The following is a 22,730-nucleotide window of genomic DNA, read 5'->3' as shown; positions in this document are numbered from 1 at the left end:
GGGTTCCAATGAAGGGACTATATCCAAAACATGAATCTATATTTTGACACTTCAGATACTGATGGATCTGCTGTGCATTTTCAGTTTTAAATCTTGGTTAGGGGGTTGTCAACGTCATAAACCACTTATAACTACCATCTGAATCCCTGGAGATCGTTGTCTGCAAATCACTCCCTTTGTGTTTCAATTTTTTTTAAAAGTAAAATTTGTGGTGATGGTTTTGTTTATTTTTGTCTGTGAGGAAGCCTGGTGCTTCTCCTGATGGTGTGGCAAAGATTTGGAACTTGCCTTGTGTGTGTGAATCCATGCCCTGTCTTGCCTGCCATGGTGTATTAAAATGTTGGCATATGACACCACTTGTACAAACTCATTCTTTAAACAACACTTGATGGATGGTATCGTCTATTATTAGTATATCCAGTTTTTACATTTACAGTAGCACTTGGGGGTGGGGGAAATCAAAGGGGGAAATGTAAATAGTATCTTGCATAGGTAGCAGATGATAAATAAGAACAATTGAAACTAGATAGCACATATGCTATACGGAGTGCAATTTGATATCCTGCAGAAATTTAACCATTTCTTTTCAAAGGCTACATTCCAACTTAAGGAGTTCACTGAACGCAATATAAAACTGTGATTGGTTTAAATAATGTGCGTTGTACTTTTGTTTTGTTACTATATTCTTGAAATGTAATATACATAGTTTAAAAATACAAACCCTTACTACACAAGTAGCCAAAAGCACGTCCTATGAAAATATGTAATTTTTCATGGCTAAATGTTGCTTAAGTTCCACATATAAAACTCAGCTCTGCTGTAAAACCACAATACAGCAATGGTATTCTCCCTAGACATTTGATAGTTAGGTGATTTACACATGTGTGATGTCACATGCACGTGCACACTCACACTGGTGAGAGAAGGAATTGCTATGTATGAAGTGCAGTTCGTTCCCAGTACCATTGCATAACTTTGCACGTCCACAGACAATAGGAAAATGTTAAAACTTGAGACTGGATGGTGCACTGGGTTAGCGCATTGCCCTTTCATCTTTATAACCTGCATTTGATTCCAACTCTAACTGCTGGGATGGAAGTCTCCTCTCTCTGCTAGCTGTAAGGGTGTTGTGAAATGAATTTGGAAGTTTCAACCCAGCACCTGGAGCATTGAGACCCACAGCATATAATTACATTAATTGCCAAACTTACTTAAAGGTGGTAAATCTGGCATGGGGGAAAAAGCAGGAAAGAATTGCACTGTGCAGTAAGGGTTGCTTATCTAAAATTGGGGTTAAAACACTTTGAGGCAAAATAGGGGAACCTACATCTGGCTATGCTATACTTGGGCCACCATTGATTGAATCCAATGTTGAACTTCCAAAGCAGAAGAGTTTTTATTCTGCAGTCGTCAACCGTCATCCCTGACTTCAAAGGGAATAAATAGATTGTCAAAGAAAAATGAACCTGGCAATTGCTTTAAAATTGATGATTGATTTTCCTTTTATTTAATTTTATTGGTTCTTCAGGTAGAATGGTCAGCAAAAAAGTCTTAAAGCTTAAGATTTGAAAAAAATAATCTTCCAGTAGTCACACTACGCTTTGGCACTTTCAGCCAGTGGATTGGCTGCAAGAGAGGAGATGTGGCAACATACTAGTAGGAACTAAATACACTTTATTTTGTTATGTCTGGTGTTGCTCATGGTGAGTTAGAGAATACACTAAAGTGTGACAGCTTAGAGGAATTGCCACTATATGCAAGACTTTTAGTTTAGTATAGCATAGATATCTATTTTTGTTCTTTTGAGTAGTGAAATGCCCATCATTCCGATAAGAATGAGTATTTCATACCAGTGCCCACCTGCGCTAAATATGTCATAAACTCTAAACATGCCTCATGCAGGCTCACATCCTGCATGGGGCAAAGGTTGCCAGCTGAACAGCATGATTCATGCTGGTTGTCATTCTATTGCCTATTGAAATAAAAGAAGCATTGGATATACTATGAATGAAGCATTCAAAATAACGTTCATTCATCCATTCCTAACAAGGAGGGGGAGGTATGAACTATATTTAGTCAATCTCCTGTTAACATGTCAGCGTACAGACTTCTTCATTATCCCCTTCCTCGAGTGTGCTGAGGCAAAACCAAATATTGCTGTCGCTTGTGTAACAACAACATTTGGAGGGGTGAATTGAAGCAATATAAATTTATGTCTGTGAGACACTACCTGAAGCCCTATCCCTCAGCTGTCTTTGTTTTTATTTGTTCTCTGGATGTGGGTGATGTGCTAGCAAGGCCGCATTTATTACCCATCCATTGTTGCTCCGAGAAGGTGGTAGTGAATCACCTTAAACTGTTGCAGTCCTTATGGAAATGATGCTCCCACAATGGTGTTAGGAATGGAATTCCAGGATATTGACCCAGTGGGAATAAAGGGACAGGCATGTATATACAAGTCAGGATGGTGTGACTTGAAGGGGGAATTGGAGGTGATAGTGTACCCACAACATTGTTGCTCTTGTTCTTTTCAGTGGTAGAGGTCTTAGGGGAGGGAGATGCTGTCTAAGTAATCTTGGTGTCGATGCAGTGCATTCTGTGAATAGTACATATAGCAGCCACAATGCATTGGTGGTGCAGAGAGTGGATATTGAGTTCAGTGGCAGGGGCACTAATCAAGTGAACTGGCCTGCCCTAATGATGTCAAGCTTCTTGAGTGTTGATGTGGCTGCACTCATTCAGGTGAGTGGCGAGTACTCCATTGCACTCCTGACTTCAGCCTTGTAGGTGATGAAAAGGCATTGAGGGGTCAGGAGGTGAGCTCCTCACAGGTACACAGCCTGTGCTTTGCTCTTGTGGTGTTGGTATTGCTAAAGCTGGTACAGTTCAGCTTCTGGTCAATAGTGACTCCCAAGGTTTGACAGTGGAGGACTTGGTGAAAGTGGTGCTGTTGAACGTGAAAGGAAGGTGGTTCGCTTTCTCTAGTTTTAAAATGATCATTACCTGGCATTTATGTGGTGTGAATATCACCTGCCATTTGTCTACCCAAGCATGGATGTAATCCAGATCCCGCTGTAGTCTGGCATGGGCTGCTTCATTGTTTTGCCTTCAACAAAATAAGAGAGAAGTTCTTCAATACAGCTGAAAGTCCAGTAATGATGTATTGGGGCACAGTAGTCAAAAAGATTGGGTTACAAATCCTGAGATTTAATATACAAAGACATCTGAATTTTGTAATTACACAATCAATTTCCAATTCCTGAGGTTCTCTTGGCTGATTTGTGGATTGTGTGATTTTTGTTGCTAAGGATGCTATTGGCTAGTAACCAAGTACATATTGCCATTCCTCTTCAGCAACCAGATGGCTTCCTTAACAACCAAGCAAGTTGGTTGCTTAGCAATCCTGCATTCCAACATGATAATGCTCGATGGTGTATTAGCATAACATGTATTGTGATACTCTTATAGAGAACAGGAAAATGTGGCTTTGTTAAATGCAATGCATTTGAATAGTCCTTTATTGAAGTGACATTTTAGTTCAGGGGCACACAAACGACAGAATGGAGTCCAAATTTGGACCTCCACGTTCTGTTTTTTTTTCCCTTGGATCTCCAAAGGTTTTAAATTGAGTTTGGACTAACTAGAAACTCTCTTAATTTCACACTTGCACAGCACCCTGCCCCCTTTCTCAGAACTTGGAAATTGTTGATTGCAAGTGTGCTCCATCATTAAACTTGAGTATTTTGTGTAAAGAACTTTCCAATTAATGCAGGCATAACATTGCATTGACACTGAGCCTTTTTTTATAGACCTCCAGGACTCTGGTAGAATGCTTATACAGCACTCTTCATTATGCTCTCATTTACAGGATGCTTCCACTAAGCTTGGCACATCTGTATAATGCAAGTTTTTTTTTCCTCCATTACCTTTTGTGAGATAGAATACTGGCGCTTTTTTCTTGGGCCATACGTTATCTGTGGCTGATCAGGTGCCCGACTCCAAGGCCTTTGCCAATGTTGCTTCTAGCCTGGTGTTAGGAAACACCTGACAGTGGCTTGGGTGGCACGGCTTTGTATGTAATTTGTTTCCTCTTGTGCATAGGGAGCCTTCTTGATGCTGCTTGGCACTTTCCCACAGTAACATGACTTGAGATGAGGAACTTGGCAGATTGGGAGATCGAACCTGCGCCTTTTCACTGGTATTGGTCATTCTCTAATGCATTGTGCCACAATTTACCTTTTCATGCAGGAAAATACCTTTATAGTGTAGAAAATAATAACCAGAGTCTAGTGCTATTGAATGGTAGGGCTCAGGATTGATTTCTTCGGAGTTCCTGGCCTCAGCTTTGTTACTGTAGTGGGGGGCGCTGAGTAGAGGCCCCAATTACAAAATTACAATTTTCAGCATTCTTGCGCAATTTCTCGGATGTATGTCAATCCAGAATAACTCTGCTTGCTTGCTAGATGTTTCCCAACGCCCTAAAATGAATGACTGGTTTTGGCTCTCTAGGTTAAATTCACTGAATGGAAGCATAGGAGGATGTGCATTGGATCTAGATGAACCACTTTGTGAAATGGTGCCTCTGCATACCACTTCATCTTTGGGCAGTGGAAGTCATTTAAATCTTCCTGTGGACGATCCACAGTCATTGTGTTAGAATGGTTTATTCATTCCAGCTCAGCAAGAGGTAGAATTCTAGGACTCTCTTTTGGGGGGGGCGGGGGGGGGGGGCTGCTGTTGTAGCTGAATGTTAGAAGTCCTACTGGCCAATGGCAAATCCCTGGATTGAGAGAACTGGGAGATGGTCAGAGCTGAAGGTGCTGACTTCCTGTCTAGCTAGGAAACAAAGCATGTGGTCTAGTCAGTTGTGATGTGGAGATGCCGGTGATGGACTGGGGTTGACAATTGTTGGACTATAACTTGGTGTTGTAAAATTGTTTACAACTAGTCAGTTGTGTAAGACCTGGTGGGGCCAGGTTCCCTTTTTTTTTAAAGATAGAGCCAGTCAGGATTAGTAGCATTATTGACCAGTAGAGTGATATTTAGCCCACTAAAAGGGACAATGCAGTGTATTTTATTGTTATGAGGTGTTATACTGAATTAAGTCAAAGAATGTTGAGATTTACTATAATTGTTACTCTGCTTGTTCATTTAATAATTGTAAAATAAACCAATTTTTTGATTTACATTCAGCCTTATCTAACCAAAATATATTTTTGGAAGATGGGACAAGTGCATGTAAAGAACATGGGGTCTGCTTATGAGAGAACATGTGATAATATCTAAGGCAGACGCAAAATTTTTAACAGTGCTATTTTATGATGCATATCCAAAAGTGACTGCATAAATGTAGCCTTAATATAAAACTTTTAGAGCATTTAGTCATATCTTCTTCAACGACCATGATTTTCTTGGTCTCACTAATTGTGCAAAGTGAACATGTTTGTTTTGATCAACCAATTTAAAATTTGTGGCTAAAAGATTTCATTTAATGCAAATGGAGCTAATTAATATTAGCAGTGTTAGGCAGAATCAGGGGATATAGTGGCTTCATGGAATAAGCTGTTCCTGTTGCTTTTTCAGAATCTGATTTCTTCCATGACACCTGCTTGGACCCCACCCCCACCCCCTTTAAGGTTCCCAACTGAAATAAGTGTGGGCAGTGTTCATCCATTTCACACTGAACGTGAGTCTACAAAACAAAACCAAACCAGAAGCAGTTCACTGCTTATTTGCCATATTAGTCAGGGAGGTCTAAGGATGGGGAATGTGGACAAGTATTGTTGTAGGACTTAAGGCAACATTGTAGGTCTGTGCTATATAGTATTTGACTTTAGTGCCCAGGGCTGTAACTAGAAAGAAGTCTTGTCTTCTGTGATTCGCAAAGAACTCGGAGATTCCTGTTTAAGTTTAAATTAACAGGAAATGGATTCTCGTAAACTGGCCACGGTTGTTGAAGACTCTTTTTAAACAGAACAATTTCTGTCAGTCTTGTGGAGGAATGCTAATCAGTAATATAGTAGTAGGTGGATGTGTTTTTATAATCCATTTAAAACACCACACACGCTCACAGCTGGAATAGTGAGTCATTGGATGTTTCCCAGGAAATGATGCAATGCCTTAAAAAGCTTCCATTTGTTTGCAATTAATTCATCCCAACTCACATACCTGATAATGTGAATGCATTATGATCCATCTTAGATAGTGGAATTTGTAGACACATCAGTTTAATGAACCTTTTTAACAGAATAGGCAGTCATTGCTGTAACTGTATTTTTCAGGATTTTTAATATCAATCTTGGCGAAATATTTTGTACAATAAATATTTCCTCTACTGGTCCAAAAGTCTCTTCTGTTATGAGAAAACTGTATAAATTCGGTGCCCATCATTCCTGATTACAATCTTGCCATGCTTAATAAGCAAGAACAAAAGGCTATAATTGGTACTACTTTTTTAAAAAAAACACAATAATTAATTGTGATTTCTGTAGTGGAAAGGCCCAATAAGAAGCAATCCACATCTTTGTTTTTTTTTTAAGTAGAATTGCGAGTTTTTTTTCCATACTTCAAATAAATTTTTTAAGTTATGTCTTTAATTTAACTGGTCTTTCCAAATTGCAAACCCATGGGCATGCTATTATCCTTTCAATCTGTTGTATAAGCTTATAATCTGTAGAGGTTAACATATATTGAAATATATGCAGTGTGGGAGTCATATTTTCCTTTCCACTGATTATGTGCCTGCTTGTGGAAATGCATGAAACCTCTTTGGTATATTTTACGGTTAAATGGAAAGATTCCAATAGAGTGGCTTTACAGAAGGAAATGCTGTACAAGCAGTTACTGTTGTTTTGTCTAATAGCATCTGCAATGTTTTAGAAGTGTAATATCTGCAAACATTTCTGTAAATTAACTGATTCTATTTGTAAAGTAAAAGCATAGAAATATAAGGAACCACAGGATGTTTCTTAATTCAACTCAGAAAACTATTCTTTTGTGTACTTTTTGTTGATGTGCTCAGAAATCCTGCAGTAGTTCAAAAGGGTTCTGCTTCTACAGTTTACCTTGTTTAAATTTATATGTGGATGTTTTTTTTGAGTTTGTTCCTATAGTTTTGTGCACTTTTGTTTTAAAAGTCACCTTTTTTCCAGTTTTCTCTCTCGTTCTGAAGACACTGATTCTTGTTTGGGGCGCAGCACTGTATGAGCAGCTCTGCAGTACCTCTTCTAAGTGCCCATTCTTTGCATATGAACCTAGACTTTGAAAGTTGGCAGCCTATTTGACTGTGGAGGATTCACTAATGAACCTGATAGCCCAGTACACACACTTTCCAGCAGGAATCACTAGAGAGAATTGGGTGGGGAATCTTGGCTTAAATTTTTTCACCCTCCCATCGGTGAGAACAACAGTGCTCAACGACACCAATCCCCCGTAGTCTGTGGCTGAATCTGGCCCACTTTCTAACTTGATTTGGCCCTGCTTCATTGATCCTTTCTGGTCCTAGCCATAGTCAAGAATTACATTCTCTGTGACTGTGACCATGGGGTTCTCCTGCCTTGGTCTCCTTAACCTCTATGCAGCATTGACACATTTGACTACTGCATTGCCTCTCCTCCATTATCCAGCTCCATGGACTACCTTTGCTGGTTCACCTCTGACTTGTCCCAGCGCAGCCAGCACATCTCCAGAAATGGCTTCTCTTTCTCCCCTCTCCCCACCCCCCCCCCCCATGCCATCATCACTGGTGTCCCTCAAGAATCTTTCCTTGGCTCCCTCCTCTTCCTAATTTACATGCTGCCCCTTGGTTACATCATCCTCTGGTGTGGAGCCAGCTTACATAAGTATGCTGATGACATGTAGCTGTACCTCCCCCACCATTTCAATTGAACGTTGGGAAGACTGAATCCATAGTTTTCGGCCTCCCACAAATTCTACTCCTTTGACACCCAACGCCATCCAACCTGCTTCACTGGCCACTCATTCAAGGTGAATCAGACCATGGCATCAAGTTTCATTTGGACATGGGCTTCAAACATTATGGCCTATACATCACTGATTTCCCTTCATTGTCTGCCTCTGCTCCATCTCAGCCCGTCCATCACTCAAATCCTTACCCATGCTTTTGTTACTTCTTGGCACAGTTTCTCTAATGTCCTTGATGGCCATCTGTAATCCACCCTACATAACCTTCATCGCTGGTTCAAAACGCAGCTACGTGTCTTGTTCTGTGCTATGTTCTGTTTGGCCATCGCCCTTGTCCTCACTGACTTACACTGGATCCTAGTTTCTAATCGCATTAAGTCTAGAATCCTTGTCCTCGATGTCAACTTACTTTGTGGCCTTTTCCCACCCTATTTCTGCAAGCTGATCCAATCTTGTATCCCGTTTGGTCCTCCAAATCTGGCCTTTTGTGCACACCCCCCTTCTCCCATTTGCCCCATAATTGGTGGCAGACCCTTCAGCTGCCTCTCTGGAATTCTCTCCCTAAACCTTTCCAACTCTTCCCCTCCACCTTTTTTTTAAAAAAAACCTTCTCAAAATTTAACGTTTTGACTATGCTTCCCCCTACTAAAGTGCCTTGGGAGATTTTCTATATTACAGGCATTATATAAATGCATGTCGCACTTGTATTTCTGGGAGTCTTTGGGGTGGACATTAATGCTAATCTGTCGAGCTGTATGGAACATTCCTACAACTGACACAACTACATAAACCCAACGTGGAATTCATACACTCCATACTCTTTTCCTCTCTTTTTTCCCCCCCCCCCCACCCCCACCCCCACCACTCCTGTACAATAATATTCAAGTCTAAGTGTACATTCTCTGGTAATCAGCCTTATATCACTTAAGAATCTTGGAGAAATTGTCACAATTAATATTTCTCCAGTTTGGATATCAATATATGGATTAGATTGGCTGTCATTGTCCAGCATGTAACACCTGCAGCCAAAAAACAGAAGCAGAAACTAAGGCCCCGATATTACCAGGAGGCGGTTTGTTAACGGGGGGGTCGACTGGGCACGTGGGTAACCTGCCCAGTAAAATCGGTGCGTTCCCCACGCGATTGCAAGTAAAATGAAGCCACTTACCTTGGCTTCCGGGTTTCCCATTGGAAACCTGTGCAGTGGGCGGACAACACACCCGCATCACAGGCTGTCAGCTGGAGGAGCCCTATTTAAAGGGGCAGTCCTCCAATGCTGCTCCTGCAGCAAACAGCCAAAATTACAGCATGGAGCAGCCGAGGGGAAAGGCTGCTCCCAGGTTTAATGATGCCTCACTCCAGGTCTTACTGGGTGGGGTGAGGAGGAGGAGAAGAGAGATCTTCTACCCGGCAGACAGGAGGAAGTGGCTTGCCTCTGCCACCAAGAAGGCCTAGCTTGACGTGGCAGAGGAGGTCAGCAGCACTAGCAACACATCCCGCACCTGGACACAGTGCAGGAAGCGTTTCAGTGACCTAACTAGGTCAGCCAAAGTAAACACACTTACTCATTCTCCTACGCTCCGTCTTCCATATCACTGCCAACACTACTGTATCCTATCACTCCTCACACCCACTCAAACCTCATCGTCAACTTACCTGCACTTACTCACCTCTCCAGTACTCATCCCACCACTACCACTCAACCCAATCCTCATACAAAGTCATGGCTCTGTATCATACTCACCCTCTGATGTGTCTCTTTCACGGTCACCCTCACCCAACCTGCCACTACCTCTGCTGCAGCCACAGGGGATGAATAGTAGGAAGCGTAAGGCAAAGGTTTTGTGAGCACAAAGGGGATGCACAAGGGTGTTTGATGGTTTGTCATGTTTTTTATTTATATTTGATTTTGGTTCAACTCTCATTAAATATTATATTGTCACCACTACTGCCACGTCTTGGCCATTGTTGACTGGCTTGTGCAATAAGTCCCTTTTGTGAGGTTCTCCATGAACACCCACACTTGATGCCACCCATTGGGTCACCCTACTGTGGCTGTAAGTGTAGTTGCACGACTATTTTGCGTAGGTGCCTGTGGCGCCGCACTGTGTTGTGGAGCTCCACGTGGTGGAGGTGGATGGTGTGCCTGGCGAGGCTGGTGATGTTGCTCGTCCTCTGATGAAGTGATAAATGCAGCCATGGCGCGCCCCCCCCCCACCCACACACACTCCTGACAGTGAGAGTTTGAGAGGGTCTGCAAAGTAGGTAAATGTGTTTGCACAGCAGAGTTTAGGGTATAAATTAATAATTTTGAGTGGAAAGACAAAGGTGTTGCAGCCAAAACTTTGAAGTGACAGAGTGCCCTGCTGCAATAAATGAGGTATTCCCCCCCCAACTGTCAAACAATCTTTTGCATCTCCCACTGGCTGCTGACTGAAACACGTCTGCTCCAACAGGGAGTGTTTCCCACAGCACAGGAAACACACTGAGGATTCATGAAAATTGCACCCCTGCCAAAATCTCCTGTCAATGAGGTCTGTCAAGTACCTCAGCTAGGTAAGTAAGTATTTAAATTGTCATCCCGCCGGATTTAATTGCCGGTGGGAGTCCAGCATGCGGGAGCTGCGGCGCATCCGAACGCGTCACTGGGGAACCCGCAAGTGGGCGGGTTGGAGACGGGCTCCGGGATTCCCCGATTTTACGAACCCCGTCTGCCCCCAATGCACCCGCTCAGCCATCCTAAAAACGACCCCTAAGTAACACCTCCCAGGAGGGCTTACCACCACTACCAGTTAAGGAATGAGGAACCAACTACCATGAAACCAACCAATCAAATCACTCCAAATAATGTTTTCAAACTTGTTTTGGCTGCCATTTTCTTTCCTCACTCGGATCAGCATATACATCTAAAAGTAACATTAATAGCATAACAAACCCATTAAAGATTGCACAGTTTTGAGAAAACTTGTTTATAAAATTAGCCATTTAATTTTTGAAATGCCTGAACAAGTTTGCCTGGCAAGTGTCTACCCCTTTTCTCTGTGCTTGGAGATTTAACTTCAGCTTCAGTTCCAGAGCCTGTGTCTAGGTATTGGACGGTTCCAGCTCCTGCTGAAAAAAATGTTACTGTCATCTTAGCAAGTTTTATAATGTGGCAGATAAAAGTATTATAGAATCATTATTGATTCAGTAAATTTGACGTATTGCAATGATGGGTAAACTGCTGTCACATTAGGCTGCAGTGGGACCGTAGTAAATGCCAGAAACAGTGCTCTCAATCCTGGGTTACCCATGTAATCTAGTATACATTTTTTAAAAAAATGATTAATGAGATGTAGGCTAGTAGCACGATACGTCAAGATGATGTTACTTCGAGAATACAACAGAACCACCTACACGGTCCAAATACACTGAGAGCAAATGATACACTGCGGAGTGATCACCCATGAAAAATGCCACATATAGCATTTTTGATTGTTCAAGCACCACAGTTTGCCACAATGAACTCTGGAAACAATGAAAATGAGGGTTTTGAATGGATCTGCATGATAACAAATTACTTATTTTAAATGAACCTTTCTAATTGAGCTATTCTGAGATGCTTTCACACTACTTTGCTTTAAGCTGACTGCAGACATGGTACTTTGGTCACCTGCACTCTATGGTGTAAACCAGGTGACCTAGAGTAAACTCACTGTTATAGATGCATAAATATGCACCACTGGGTTAGACACCAATTTAAAATAAACGTGGGGAATCAGTCCCATGTGTTTGGTTAATGGTGGAACCTGGCAGCAAGACAGGGACTGGCTCAGCTGAGCAGAATGTAAAAAAGGAATGGTGACGTCTGGAGGTCACTCTCTTTGAGGGGGGGCGGGGGGGAAGGATCAAATAATAAGTATAAAAGTACCTCAGAAGTGTTGCATTGAAATACACTTTTATGCTAATTCCCTTCACAGCAGTGTCATGTACTTGTTCCAGCATGCCATTAAAAGTGTCAGTAACACTAATTAGCAATGGCAGTACAGAAATATGAAAACAGTCCTGTTGCAAGTAGGCAACATTGTACTTTTCATTATGCCCTTTGTGTATTATAATATGGATCTGATATGCTGTCCTGCTGAATCCTAATAAAGGTACAATCAATTTGCCAAATAGTGTTCTGCTTGGACATGGTTCCTATCAACTCCAGATAATAGCTGGCTTTCAGATCTTGGTACCACAGTCCATTTAGTTATTCAGTAATTTATTCTAAATAATATCAAGGAAGATTTTATTAAAAAAAAACCCTTATTTACTAAAAAGTGATTGGCCGTTGAAATTTGCCTTTTATAATATCAAATGTTTAAACCCTTGAGACCTGGGAACATTTTGGGGGGAATTTTAACCCCCAAGAACGGGTGGGTTGGGGGTGCGTGGTAAGTTAAATAAATGAATTTTCCAACACAGCCACTTCCGGGTTTAACGGAGGCACTTTAGGATGCATGCGAGTAATCTACTCGCCGGAGGCGGGTCCTTAATTAGTGCGGGCGGGCAGTTATCGGAGCAATTAATGTCATTATGAGACGTTAATTAGGTCTTTTTAAATTGATTTTAACAGACTTTCAAATTTAATGCTTCAATGGGGTTTCCTGGGGCGTGTGAATCTCGCCAGTGAATCGGAGGCGAGAAGGGCCGGATTATGAGGTAAATGCCTTTGAGGCACTGCTTGTGGGACTGGAGGAGCAGGAGTGCTTCCTCCAGGCCCAACAAGCTCACCTCGGGAGATCGGATCCCCACGATCAGTGGCCCCACCCTCCCGCCCCCCCCACACACCGCACCGATGCTCCCATGTGACGTCTGCACCCCAACCCCTAACTGTACAAATATAATTATAACATTTACCCACCTTCCATCCTTCCAGAATTTTCTTGTAGTGATCTCCCTACTGGCATCTACTCCCTGGCTGCTTTCCTGCCCGTCAATCTGGCTGGCTGTCGCATGGGAAACCTATTGAGAAAATTTAAAAGACGTCCTGCAGTTAAATTGTGGAGTACATTTGGGAAACCCATACTTCTGGGTTTCCCATCCGGAAAATTCCCCCCCAACCCCGGTTCTCTTCACAGCCCCAAGTAAATATCGCGGCCTTTATGTTGGATCTGAGTCTTATATTTAAAAAGCACTGTCATTTGATTAGGAATGGAAGTACTTTCAATGTATAGGTTTTATTGTCTGGCATAGGGGGACTGGTTTCCTTGTACCATTCCTGCTTAATTTTCAGTTGGATGCCAGTTGCACTGAGCTCTGCTGTGCAGTGCAGAGTCTGATTACTAAGTGCTGGATTTTAGAGAAATCCAGGGAGAGGAAAGTATGTCAGAATAATATTTAACAGTGGGGTTACCATAACGATGTAAGGAAGGTGAATTTGAGGAAGAACGGTTCTGAAGGGAGCTTTGGGAAGACAATTTTAGCAGTAAAATAACAGCCTTTATGAAAAGTTCATTTTACCAATGAAATTTTGGAATTTTCATAGAGACAGTCAGTTCACTAGCATGTGCAAACACAGGAGACTATCTCTTAGCCTCTACTTTCAGGAAATGGTGGCCTGAACCTGACAGACCCACCTTTTCATGAATGCCAATACCGAAACCTAGGCAAAAGCTAACCAATAGCTTAAAAAATAAAGCTTACCCAGCCACCAAAAAGCTGACCATTCAAGAACAGCCCTGATTATAAGCCTAAGACATGTGAAAACAAGTAGTTGCATGGACTTTGTAACTTAAGCTGTAGATATAGTCAACATTCCTTCACTTGTTTTGGAGAAAAAAACACATACACGAAGGCCTGAGGGGCATTCCAAGTGTTGAAAGCACAAAATTGGTGGTGTATTTTTAGGTAGCCTGGAGGCATGTTCCCTGAAAATTTTTGAATTTTCAATTAAAAATGAAGCATACTGGTTAATTTTAAGCATCTTTTTATATTTCACATTAAATTTGTTTTTCTTTTTTTATATTTATGACTTTTTAAAAAAAAAAGTGATATTTTGATGTTGAACAGACGAATCAGACCATCACTTCCCCAAAAGTTACTTGAACATTCCCCCTCTCTCGTCCAGCCCCTCTGCTCCAGTTCACAAAGGCACTCTACCCCCTCTGGACATAGTACAGAGACACTACTCCATCCAACTCTCCACCCACTCACAGTGACACTCTCCCTTCCTCCAGCCATCCCAGTTCACACTGGCGCTCTTTTCCCTCCTCACTTCAATCTGGCACTCTTCTCCTGCATGCTGCTTCCACCTCCCCATTCAGGCTGTTACTCGTCTTAACCCCCACTTCTCCGCGCCCCCCCCCCCCCCGCACTCTTTCTCACCACTCCCTTCTCCACTCACCACCTACAGTCACCCCATTCTTCATCTCGTCTCATCCCTTCCCTCTTCTCTTCACTGCCATCCATTTTCGTCTTCCTTCTCCCCTCAATGCCACTCCTAACTGAGTCCTGCTGCTGCATACTGTAGGTAGCAGCTCCTGTCCTTGTGACAGTTCCTGCCCAATATGTTTTTTGCAATTATCTCTGTCCCATTGCCAGGCACACCACTGTTGGACCTGCTTTTCCTGGGGTGCATTCAGCTCTCCTGCATAAGTGGCTATTGTGATCCCAGTAAATCTAAGTGATTAACCGTAATGAACTAATTCAATTATGCCATAATACATTATATCGTGAAAGATGATGATGAAGAAGAAGCAACTTTTTTTTAAACATTCACAAAGTTTCTTCATGTGCATCAAATCCTGAACCTGGCTATATTAGATGCATTTCTGAGAGTGCTTTTTGTATGTGACAGAAACTGTATTATGGCATAAACCTTTTGAAAACCATTACATGAGAATTTGCTTTCAAAGCCAGTTTATATATTTTTTTTAAATCACATTTATGAATGGAGGTTGCTAAATGTGAACTATTTGGGTTGGAACCATTTTATAAAAAATTGCTTGGTTTGTTTTTGTTTTGTTTAAAAAAAAGAGCCAAATGATGCATATCTCATGGAATTTCGTGGCCATTTGCCTGACACCTCTGGTTTGAGATCTGGCAGTGTATAAACATTCCAACTCTCTGACCAGCATGTGTGGTTAAGTTCTTTGTCCATTCTTTATCGAGCCAATTGGTAAACCTAACTCCCCTCCCTTATTTCCCCCCCCACCTTTCTGTTTGCTCATGCACGAACCACAAGCCGCAGTGGAATCTGTGACCTTGGTGACTAATGTCCAGGCCTAGAAAAGGGATGGATTTGAATTTGTTTCAATCCCAGGATGTGAAAAAGTTTGAAAAGTGAAGTTACTGGTTCCAAGCTCCTAGTTGATGAAAATGGTGGTTTAATTTACATTGTTTTACTTTTTTTTCCCCTTACTTTTAAGCAAAATCCTTAGTTTGTGCATTGTATTTGCGTACCATCTTAAATAGTATTTAATATGATGCACAGAAGAGCAATTACTCTTTCACTTTCATTTTCTATCTGTCACATTTTGTGTAACATCTCCAAACCTTTATGTAAAGTGGAATATGTTTGCATGTTGGGGGTTGGGTACTTGTTGAAAGGCTATTCTGTAGATCTGATGTTCATGAGGTGGATTAATTCTCTTGGTCTAGGCCTAACAATTAATCTGGACTGCTGCTGGTCTATAAATCTACCCTAATGGTACATAGTTTGTGAAAATTCTCCACTTTTTGCTTGCATACAGCTGCTTCCATTAAATGTTGGATGCACCATACCCTACAGTGCAGTCTTGTGCAACATAAGAAAAGGAGTAGGCCATTTTGCCCGTTGAGCCCACACTTTCCTTTCTTTTTTCTCTGGATGAGAGAGGCAGAGAGTAGTGGTTAATTGTTTGTTTATCAGACTGGAGGAAAGTATACAGTAGTGTCACCCAGGGGTCGGTATTAGGACCACTTTTTTTCGAAATACATTAATGACCTGGACTTGGGTATAGGGAGCATAATTTCATCATGACCCGAACTGCAATTTTAGTTGAAGGCCTGAGTGGGGGAGCAGTGATCGGTTTGGCCTGGAGGGGAAGCTGTCGGGAGGGGAATCGTGGGCCAGAACACGCCCAGTAGGTAAGATCTCACTGGATTCGGATGGGTCTCGGTGAACATTCATTCAAATGAGGCCTGGCCATTTAGATCGATCGGGCCTGCACGTCCCCAGACTCCCTGGGTCTGCTGCCGCTTCGTGTCTCGTGCACCGTACCCGCCTTCCCTTTAAAATCGGGTCCTAAGTGTCAACCACATAGTTTGGGACAGGAATCACGGGTAGACCAGGGTAGGGTTGGGGTGGCAATTTCCCTGCCCGAAGGGCATTTTTGTTGTTCGTGCAGTTATTGGTGGAAAGAAAAAGCTGCAGAATGCAGGTGTGATAAGTATATTTACTTGCCACATAAGTTCCCTTTAGTAGTATTTCCCCTTTACCTGTGGGCTGCTAATCTCTTAATTTGCTATCTTAATAAAATTACTGGATGGATGTGCACAGCAGCATCTGTAGAATTTGTTTAAAGATAGAAGTTTTAAAAAAAAAAGTTGATTGCACATTCTCTATTTTCATTCCTTGTTTCTTCCCCAGAAATCTGGTGGTGCAGGAGGAACGAAGCCCAGAGGTAGACCAAAAAAACTGGTAGGCTAAATGTTTGTTTCTAATATTATACATAGTGCTGGGTTGAACAGTCCCTATATATTGGATGTCCGAATGCTAACATTGCTGATTGTGACTTCAAGGAAATTGGCAGCAGTATTGGGATTAGCAAAATTATGCAGTTACCAACATAAAATTTCTCATAACACTTTCACTTTGTGCCTGTCTTTCACTGACATGGTGACATGATGCATCCATTTGATGTGGTACTGAGACACACATTTTATTTGGAAAATATTAGGAGTGCAGTTAACCCATTGCTAATTGTATAGAAATTTTACTTTAAGATGATATGTAATATGCCAAGCTTAGCTATGGTTTTGGTGTGAAGATCTTCAGATATGATATTTGTAAAATAAATTGGCCTGTCTTAAGGCCAATGAGACACTTGCTGTATACTGGACTTTTTGTGATGTGTATTTACATATGGGGAGTGGGGCAGGGCAAGAACCCATATTAGACTTTTATACTTCTAGACTGCCAGGGATTCCTATCTCCCTAGGCTAACCTAATTTATTTTAATTTTAGCTCACGCACTGTGATGCTGGAAGTAACACTAATATTGTAAAGTATTAAAGCTATCCAACATCAGGAGTAGCTTTTACTATTATCAATTGTATAGACTAAATTATACACTTTAAATACAATTTTAACTAAAAAATATTTTTTTAACACTACTTTGTTTGGCCAGTTGCCCCTATTGCCCTATTCTCTCTCTCCATCTTTCCAATTTTTCACTTAAGTTTTACTTTTTTAAAAAACCTATCCTCTCCTTCCTAACCTTTTCTCCCTTTTTAAGAAATAAAGTTTAAATTCTTGCTTCCGTTATCCATTTTGGAGGTGGGAATAAGTTTTTAAAAAGGGGTTTTCAGTGGCTAATTACAACTTTAATGACTGGTTTCTAGACAGTCAAAAAACCCAGATGTGAAGATCAACATTGTTGCATTATATGTGCAACGAGATCTATCTTTTTATTTTATTGTCTTGCCAGTGTTCTTCCCTTCCTCTTCCTCCTGAAGGTGTTGACTGCTTGCTGGCAAATGGTACCATGGGCACTGGTTTGCCTTCTGGCCAAATTGTCCAAATGGCCATTATCACGTGTGCCTTGACAGTGAGTGTAGGCTGACTATTCGATTGGAGAGGATGGGACCTCTTGTCTGCATGTGCACTTCCAGCAAGGTCACTGGATAATGATCAAGAATGGTAAACCATCCTGCCTCAGGAGCACTGAGGCCAATTGTCGCACCACTGCCATTACCCGGTTGGGAATCAGCTAATTCAGCATGTGTCGTGGATCTAACCTAGGACTTTCTCGACTTATATGGCTCACTTTTATAAAAAAAACTCACTGAGCCATCGGGTAGCCCCAGGCCAATCTTTGCCGCTTTTACTTTCAAATCCAGGAAAGGGATGTTGGAGGAGTATATTTGTAGTGGATTCTGTAGCCAGATAGTATCTGGGTAAGGAAACTAATCTGCAATCCTAGAAAAGTTGAAATTTGATTTCATTTTTGGTGCATCTACATAGACTGTGTCTACACAATGTTCCCATGAAGCTCACAAACTTGCACTTTAATAGTTTCCATCAATGTACTATCTCTGAAGAGCATAAATAATATTTGGGTACATTCTCTTCTGTTGTAAAAACAGAAGAAAAAACATTGTACTTTCCAAGCTTTAATTTGAATTGTTTGCTACAATTTGTTCATTACTTGTAAAAAGAAAAAAGCTGTTCCCGGTCGTACATTTTCCTCCATCATTGCTGCAGTTTTCCATAATTTTTGAGATGTATATTGTGCACTCCTTGGGGATTTCAAAAAAGTTTTTTTGTGGTTCATAATTTATTGAACTAAAAGAATAACCAACCATCTCTGTAGCAGATTATTAATCCAGTATGCCAACACTTGCAGTTTTTTCACCTCCTTCCTATCTTTGCTGATTAGTTGTTTTATTTTGCTCTTGCGTGCTGGTTTGCTACATTCCATCAATGAACCCATTAGTCTCTTAGTTAAACTAATTCCACAGAAGAAGATGGATTCTGTATAATTAGGCTTTCCAATTTCTGAGTTAAACCAATAACCTTACTTCCCCTTCTGATTAAAGAATTCTGGATTACAGTTTATGAGCCACACCAACAATAAAATAACCAGAACACTAATACTTGCACAACTGCTGAACTTAGTGCAACCGAAAATGGCTAAAATAAACACTGAAACCTGAAAAGAAATAAACACTGAAAGCAAGAAATGCTATGTATAATGTGTGGAAATTGATCTGTATCTGTGTACTTTTGAGTGACCTTTTAAGACATATCCTCCTCACTAATATTTTTCAAAGTGTGAACTCCACACTGTAATGGAAGCCATCTTTTGGTCATTTCATTTGCTTGAATTTTGACAGAAAAGTGGTAGATGGGGCACATCCCCAAATGTGGCTGAGTGGCATTGATTCTTTTTTATTTTGAAGTTGTACTGTTACCCCATTTTTAGATTGCCTAAACTACTTACCATTTTTCTATCTCAAGAAGACATTGAAACCATCTGCTCCCAGGCCTCGACCAGTCCCACTGTAGAATCCATTATTACTAGTTACTGGAAGCGCATGAAAGCGATGAGTTGACTTAACTTTTCCCCCACATCCATTCTATGAGAAGCATCCTGTCTTTGCTAAATGCCTCAACAGGAAATCGCAGCTTGAGGAGTTGTGGCTATTATCTAATTTTTTAGACTGATTCAAGGTTTTACCCCTGTAGAAGTTGTAAGACTCAATGTGAATGGAGTGACAGTGCCACATTTGCAATTGATAGCCGTAACATTGTTAGAATCATTGTGAAGTATAATAACATTAATAAAAATTCTGGGGAAATGCAGCTTTGAAACCAAAACACCTGCTAACTATGTTAAATCAACAATAACAAAACCTGCATTCCTTGTAGTATTGATCTTATTGAGTTGAGACTGAACAGAAAAATTGTGTTTCCATGTGCCCTGCATGCTGAGATGGAGTACGTGAAAAAGACAACGCAGCATTATCCTAGTGAGCCACATATACCAATATGGACATTTTCTTTTTCTTTTTGTTTTCTCCTCTGCTGTCCTGAAGGTTGTAAACAATTTTACAACACCAAGTTATAGTCCAGCAATTTTATTTTAAATTCACAAGCTTTCGGAGGCTTCCTCCTTCCTCAGGTGAACGATGTGAAAATGAAAACCTCGAAATGAAATCGCATTTATAATTCACAGAACAATGCTTGGTGAGTACAGACAGTTTTTTCAACTGCCCGTTGCCAAGGCAATCAGAGTGCAGACAGACAGGTGTTACCTGCCGGGTCTCACAGAATATACAAATCACCAAAAAAAAAACAACCAACAAACAAAAAAAAAACAGAGATAGAGATGTAGAAACATAGAAAAGACAGCAACTGACCCGTTATATTAAAAACAGATAACATTTGTTCGCTGGTGGGGTAACGTGTAGCGTGACATGAACCCAAGATCCCGGTTGAGGCCGTCCTCATGGGTGCGGAACTTGGCTATCAATTTCTGCTCGACGATTTTGCGTTGTTGTGTGTCTCTAAGGCCGCCTTGGAGTACGCTTACCCGAAGGTCGGTGGATGAATGTCCATGACTGCTGAAGTGTTCCCCGACTGGGAGGGAACCCTCCTGTTTGGCGATTGTTGCGCGGTGTCCGTTCATCCGTTGTCGCAGCGTCTGCATGGTCTCGCCAATGTACCATGCTCTGGGGCATCCTTTCCTGCAACGTATGAGGTAGACAACGTTGGCCGAGTCACAGGAGTATGAACCATGCACCTGGTGGGTGGTGTCCTCTCGTGTGATGGTGGTATCTGTGTCGATGATCTGGCATGTCTTGCAGAGGTTACCGTGGCAGGGTTGTGTGGTGTCGTGGACGCTGTTCTCTTGAAAGCTAGGTAATTTGCTGCGAACGATGGTCTGTTTGAGGTTGGGTGGCTGTTTAAAGGCGAGTAGTGGAGGTGTTGGGCAACGGGCAGTTGAAAAAACTGTCTGTACTCACCAAGCATTGTTCTGTGAATTATAAATGCGATTTCATTTCGAGGTTTTCATTTTCACATCGTTCACCTGAGGAAGGAGGAAGCCTCCGAAAGCTTGTGAATTTAAAATAAAATTGCTGGACTATAACTTGGTGTTGTAAAATTGTTTACAATTGTCAACCCCAGTCCATCACCGGCATCTCCACGTCCTGAAGGTGTGGGCTCACACTGGGGCATATTTCCACGGACATCAGAAATCCTCTGGCACCTTGTCTTGAGTGGTTATTCTTCATGTTAGACCCCAGACAGTGAGTGTTGGCATGCTGCTTGACAATGGGGGATATAAGAACATAAGAAATAGGAGCAGGAATAGGTTATACGGCCCCTTGCACCTGCTCCGCCAGTCAATAAAATCATAGCATATCTTCGAACCTCAACTCCACTTTCCTGCCCTATCCCCAACATCACAACCAAGCCTGATCGTGACATTTACACATGTTCATTTTCCATCAGGGTGACTGGATAGTGATCAGAATTGGGAACTCTGATATTTCCTCTCCCTAGCCCAAGGACATTAAGCCAATTGTGGTTGCCCTACCACTATTCCAGGTGAGATGAAGTAACTTGGGGATTAAATCTGGGACTTTTTGTGGTCTGTGTGGCTCAACAACACAGCAGGTTGTATGTTTATTCATCAAGTCACTGGGGGAACTGAATGTGGACATGTTTATGTTTTTTTAGAAAAACTTGGGGATATGGAAGATGAGAAACAAGGAGTACTAAAAGATAGGCACGCCTGGTTTTTAGATTGGCTGAGTAACTGCAAATCTGCTTCTCAGTAGGAATTGGACTCTCTTTGCTGCCCATTCATAATCCTTGGGTGGAGAATCCAGCCCTGCTGTGATCACACAGTGCTAGAGCTAATTGAATGTGTATGCAAACTTACAAAAATGCTGACTAAGGCTTTGGTGGCCAAAAATGTACAAGTCTGACAACACTTGACCTTAATTCTCACGAGTCCCAACAGACTTTTTCAGAAATCTACACTGTTGACAGATAATATACAGGTTTTTCTGAAGTCAGTTTGTGTAGTCTTATGTCAAAGTATTCCATTCCTGGAGTTTCTCTAATAATCTCCCTCATTAAAATATTAAGAGTTTTACAACTCTTAGCCCTTGGTTAAAAGCTCCGGTTGAGACAAAAACCAAATCTCCAGTGTGTATGTGTGATAGGTTCACTTAACCACCATTGAAAGAGTTTTATATTTGATTAAAAATTCATAGTAGAATTTATGAACCAGGTGACTGGAGTCTCTAAACTCCTCATTGTTAGGTGCCAGTCTCGTAAGATGTTTGTAGACCTTTGGTGTTTAAAATGCAGGCATTGTAAATCTAATAACAGTAAACCAAGGATAGTCATTCAATCAACTTGAATTTTAGTTAACTTTATGGGATTTTAATAGTAGGCTATACAAATATGTCTGCTAATACCTTACCATTCTAAAACCCTTTCAGTAAAGTAAATAGAACTTTTGTAAGCACCTTTTGGCCTGTGTGCATTTTTAAATTTGTGGCAGTTTTGTTGCTTTGTAGAATATTTGAGATTAGCACTTTTGTTTTCTGAGCTTTGCAATAAAAACCCAGCTTTTGCAAGAATACAGTAAGGCAATCAGAAATTCCATTCAAATATATGACCTTTCTTGTACTGTGGTAAGGAAAAATCTTGAGGACAATTCACAACTACAAGGAGGAGACCTCTTCGGTTAGGGAGAGCTCCATCTTTCATGACCAAGAGGAGAAATAAAAAGCAGACTTGAGGCATCCTCTTCCCTCCCCAAAAAAATAGCAGAGAAGTAAATGCAGTTTCTAATTACAACGTTTTGAGTCTTAGGTGATGAAAATAGTAAGAGATATTGTTGCTATTGAGAGGAGAAGGCAGCACAGAACACTAGGGATATGTGAGACCCCTTTCTTTGCCCCTTCCCCCATCCCAAACATCGAAGAATAGCTTACAGAACTGGAGGAACTGATTGCCCATGCCCTCAGGCTGGAGGTCTTCAAATGGGTGGCGGGCAGGATTATAGCACTGCCTCCACGTCGGGCCAGCAGCAACACCCAGAGACCCAGCAGGACAC

General features: G+C 41.5%; 1 protein-coding gene across 5 annotated transcripts in view; it reads left to right on the top strand.

The window, feature by feature from the left end:
- Window positions 1-22,730, top strand: part of hmga1a (high mobility group AT-hook 1a) — a 78,613-nt gene that overhangs the window by 5,353 nt on the left and 50,530 nt on the right. For 4 of the 5 annotated variants that reach the window (XM_068007430.1, XM_068007429.1, XM_068007428.1 and 1 more), the window contains exon 4: window positions 16,520-16,570. In XM_068007430.1, coding sequence (XP_067863531.1) covers window positions 16,520-16,570 — 51 coding nt within the window. Of the gene's footprint in view, window positions 1-16,519; window positions 16,571-21,109; window positions 21,206-22,730 lie in introns of all 5 variants that reach the window. The other variant, XM_068007431.1, reaches the window with a different exon arrangement.

This window comes from Heptranchias perlo, chromosome 27 (genome assembly GCF_035084215.1).
Source record: "Heptranchias perlo isolate sHepPer1 chromosome 27, sHepPer1.hap1, whole genome shotgun sequence".
Lineage (NCBI taxonomy): Eukaryota > Metazoa > Chordata > Chondrichthyes > Hexanchiformes > Hexanchidae > Heptranchias > Heptranchias perlo.
This window is presented reverse-complemented; position numbering and strand designations above follow the sequence as displayed.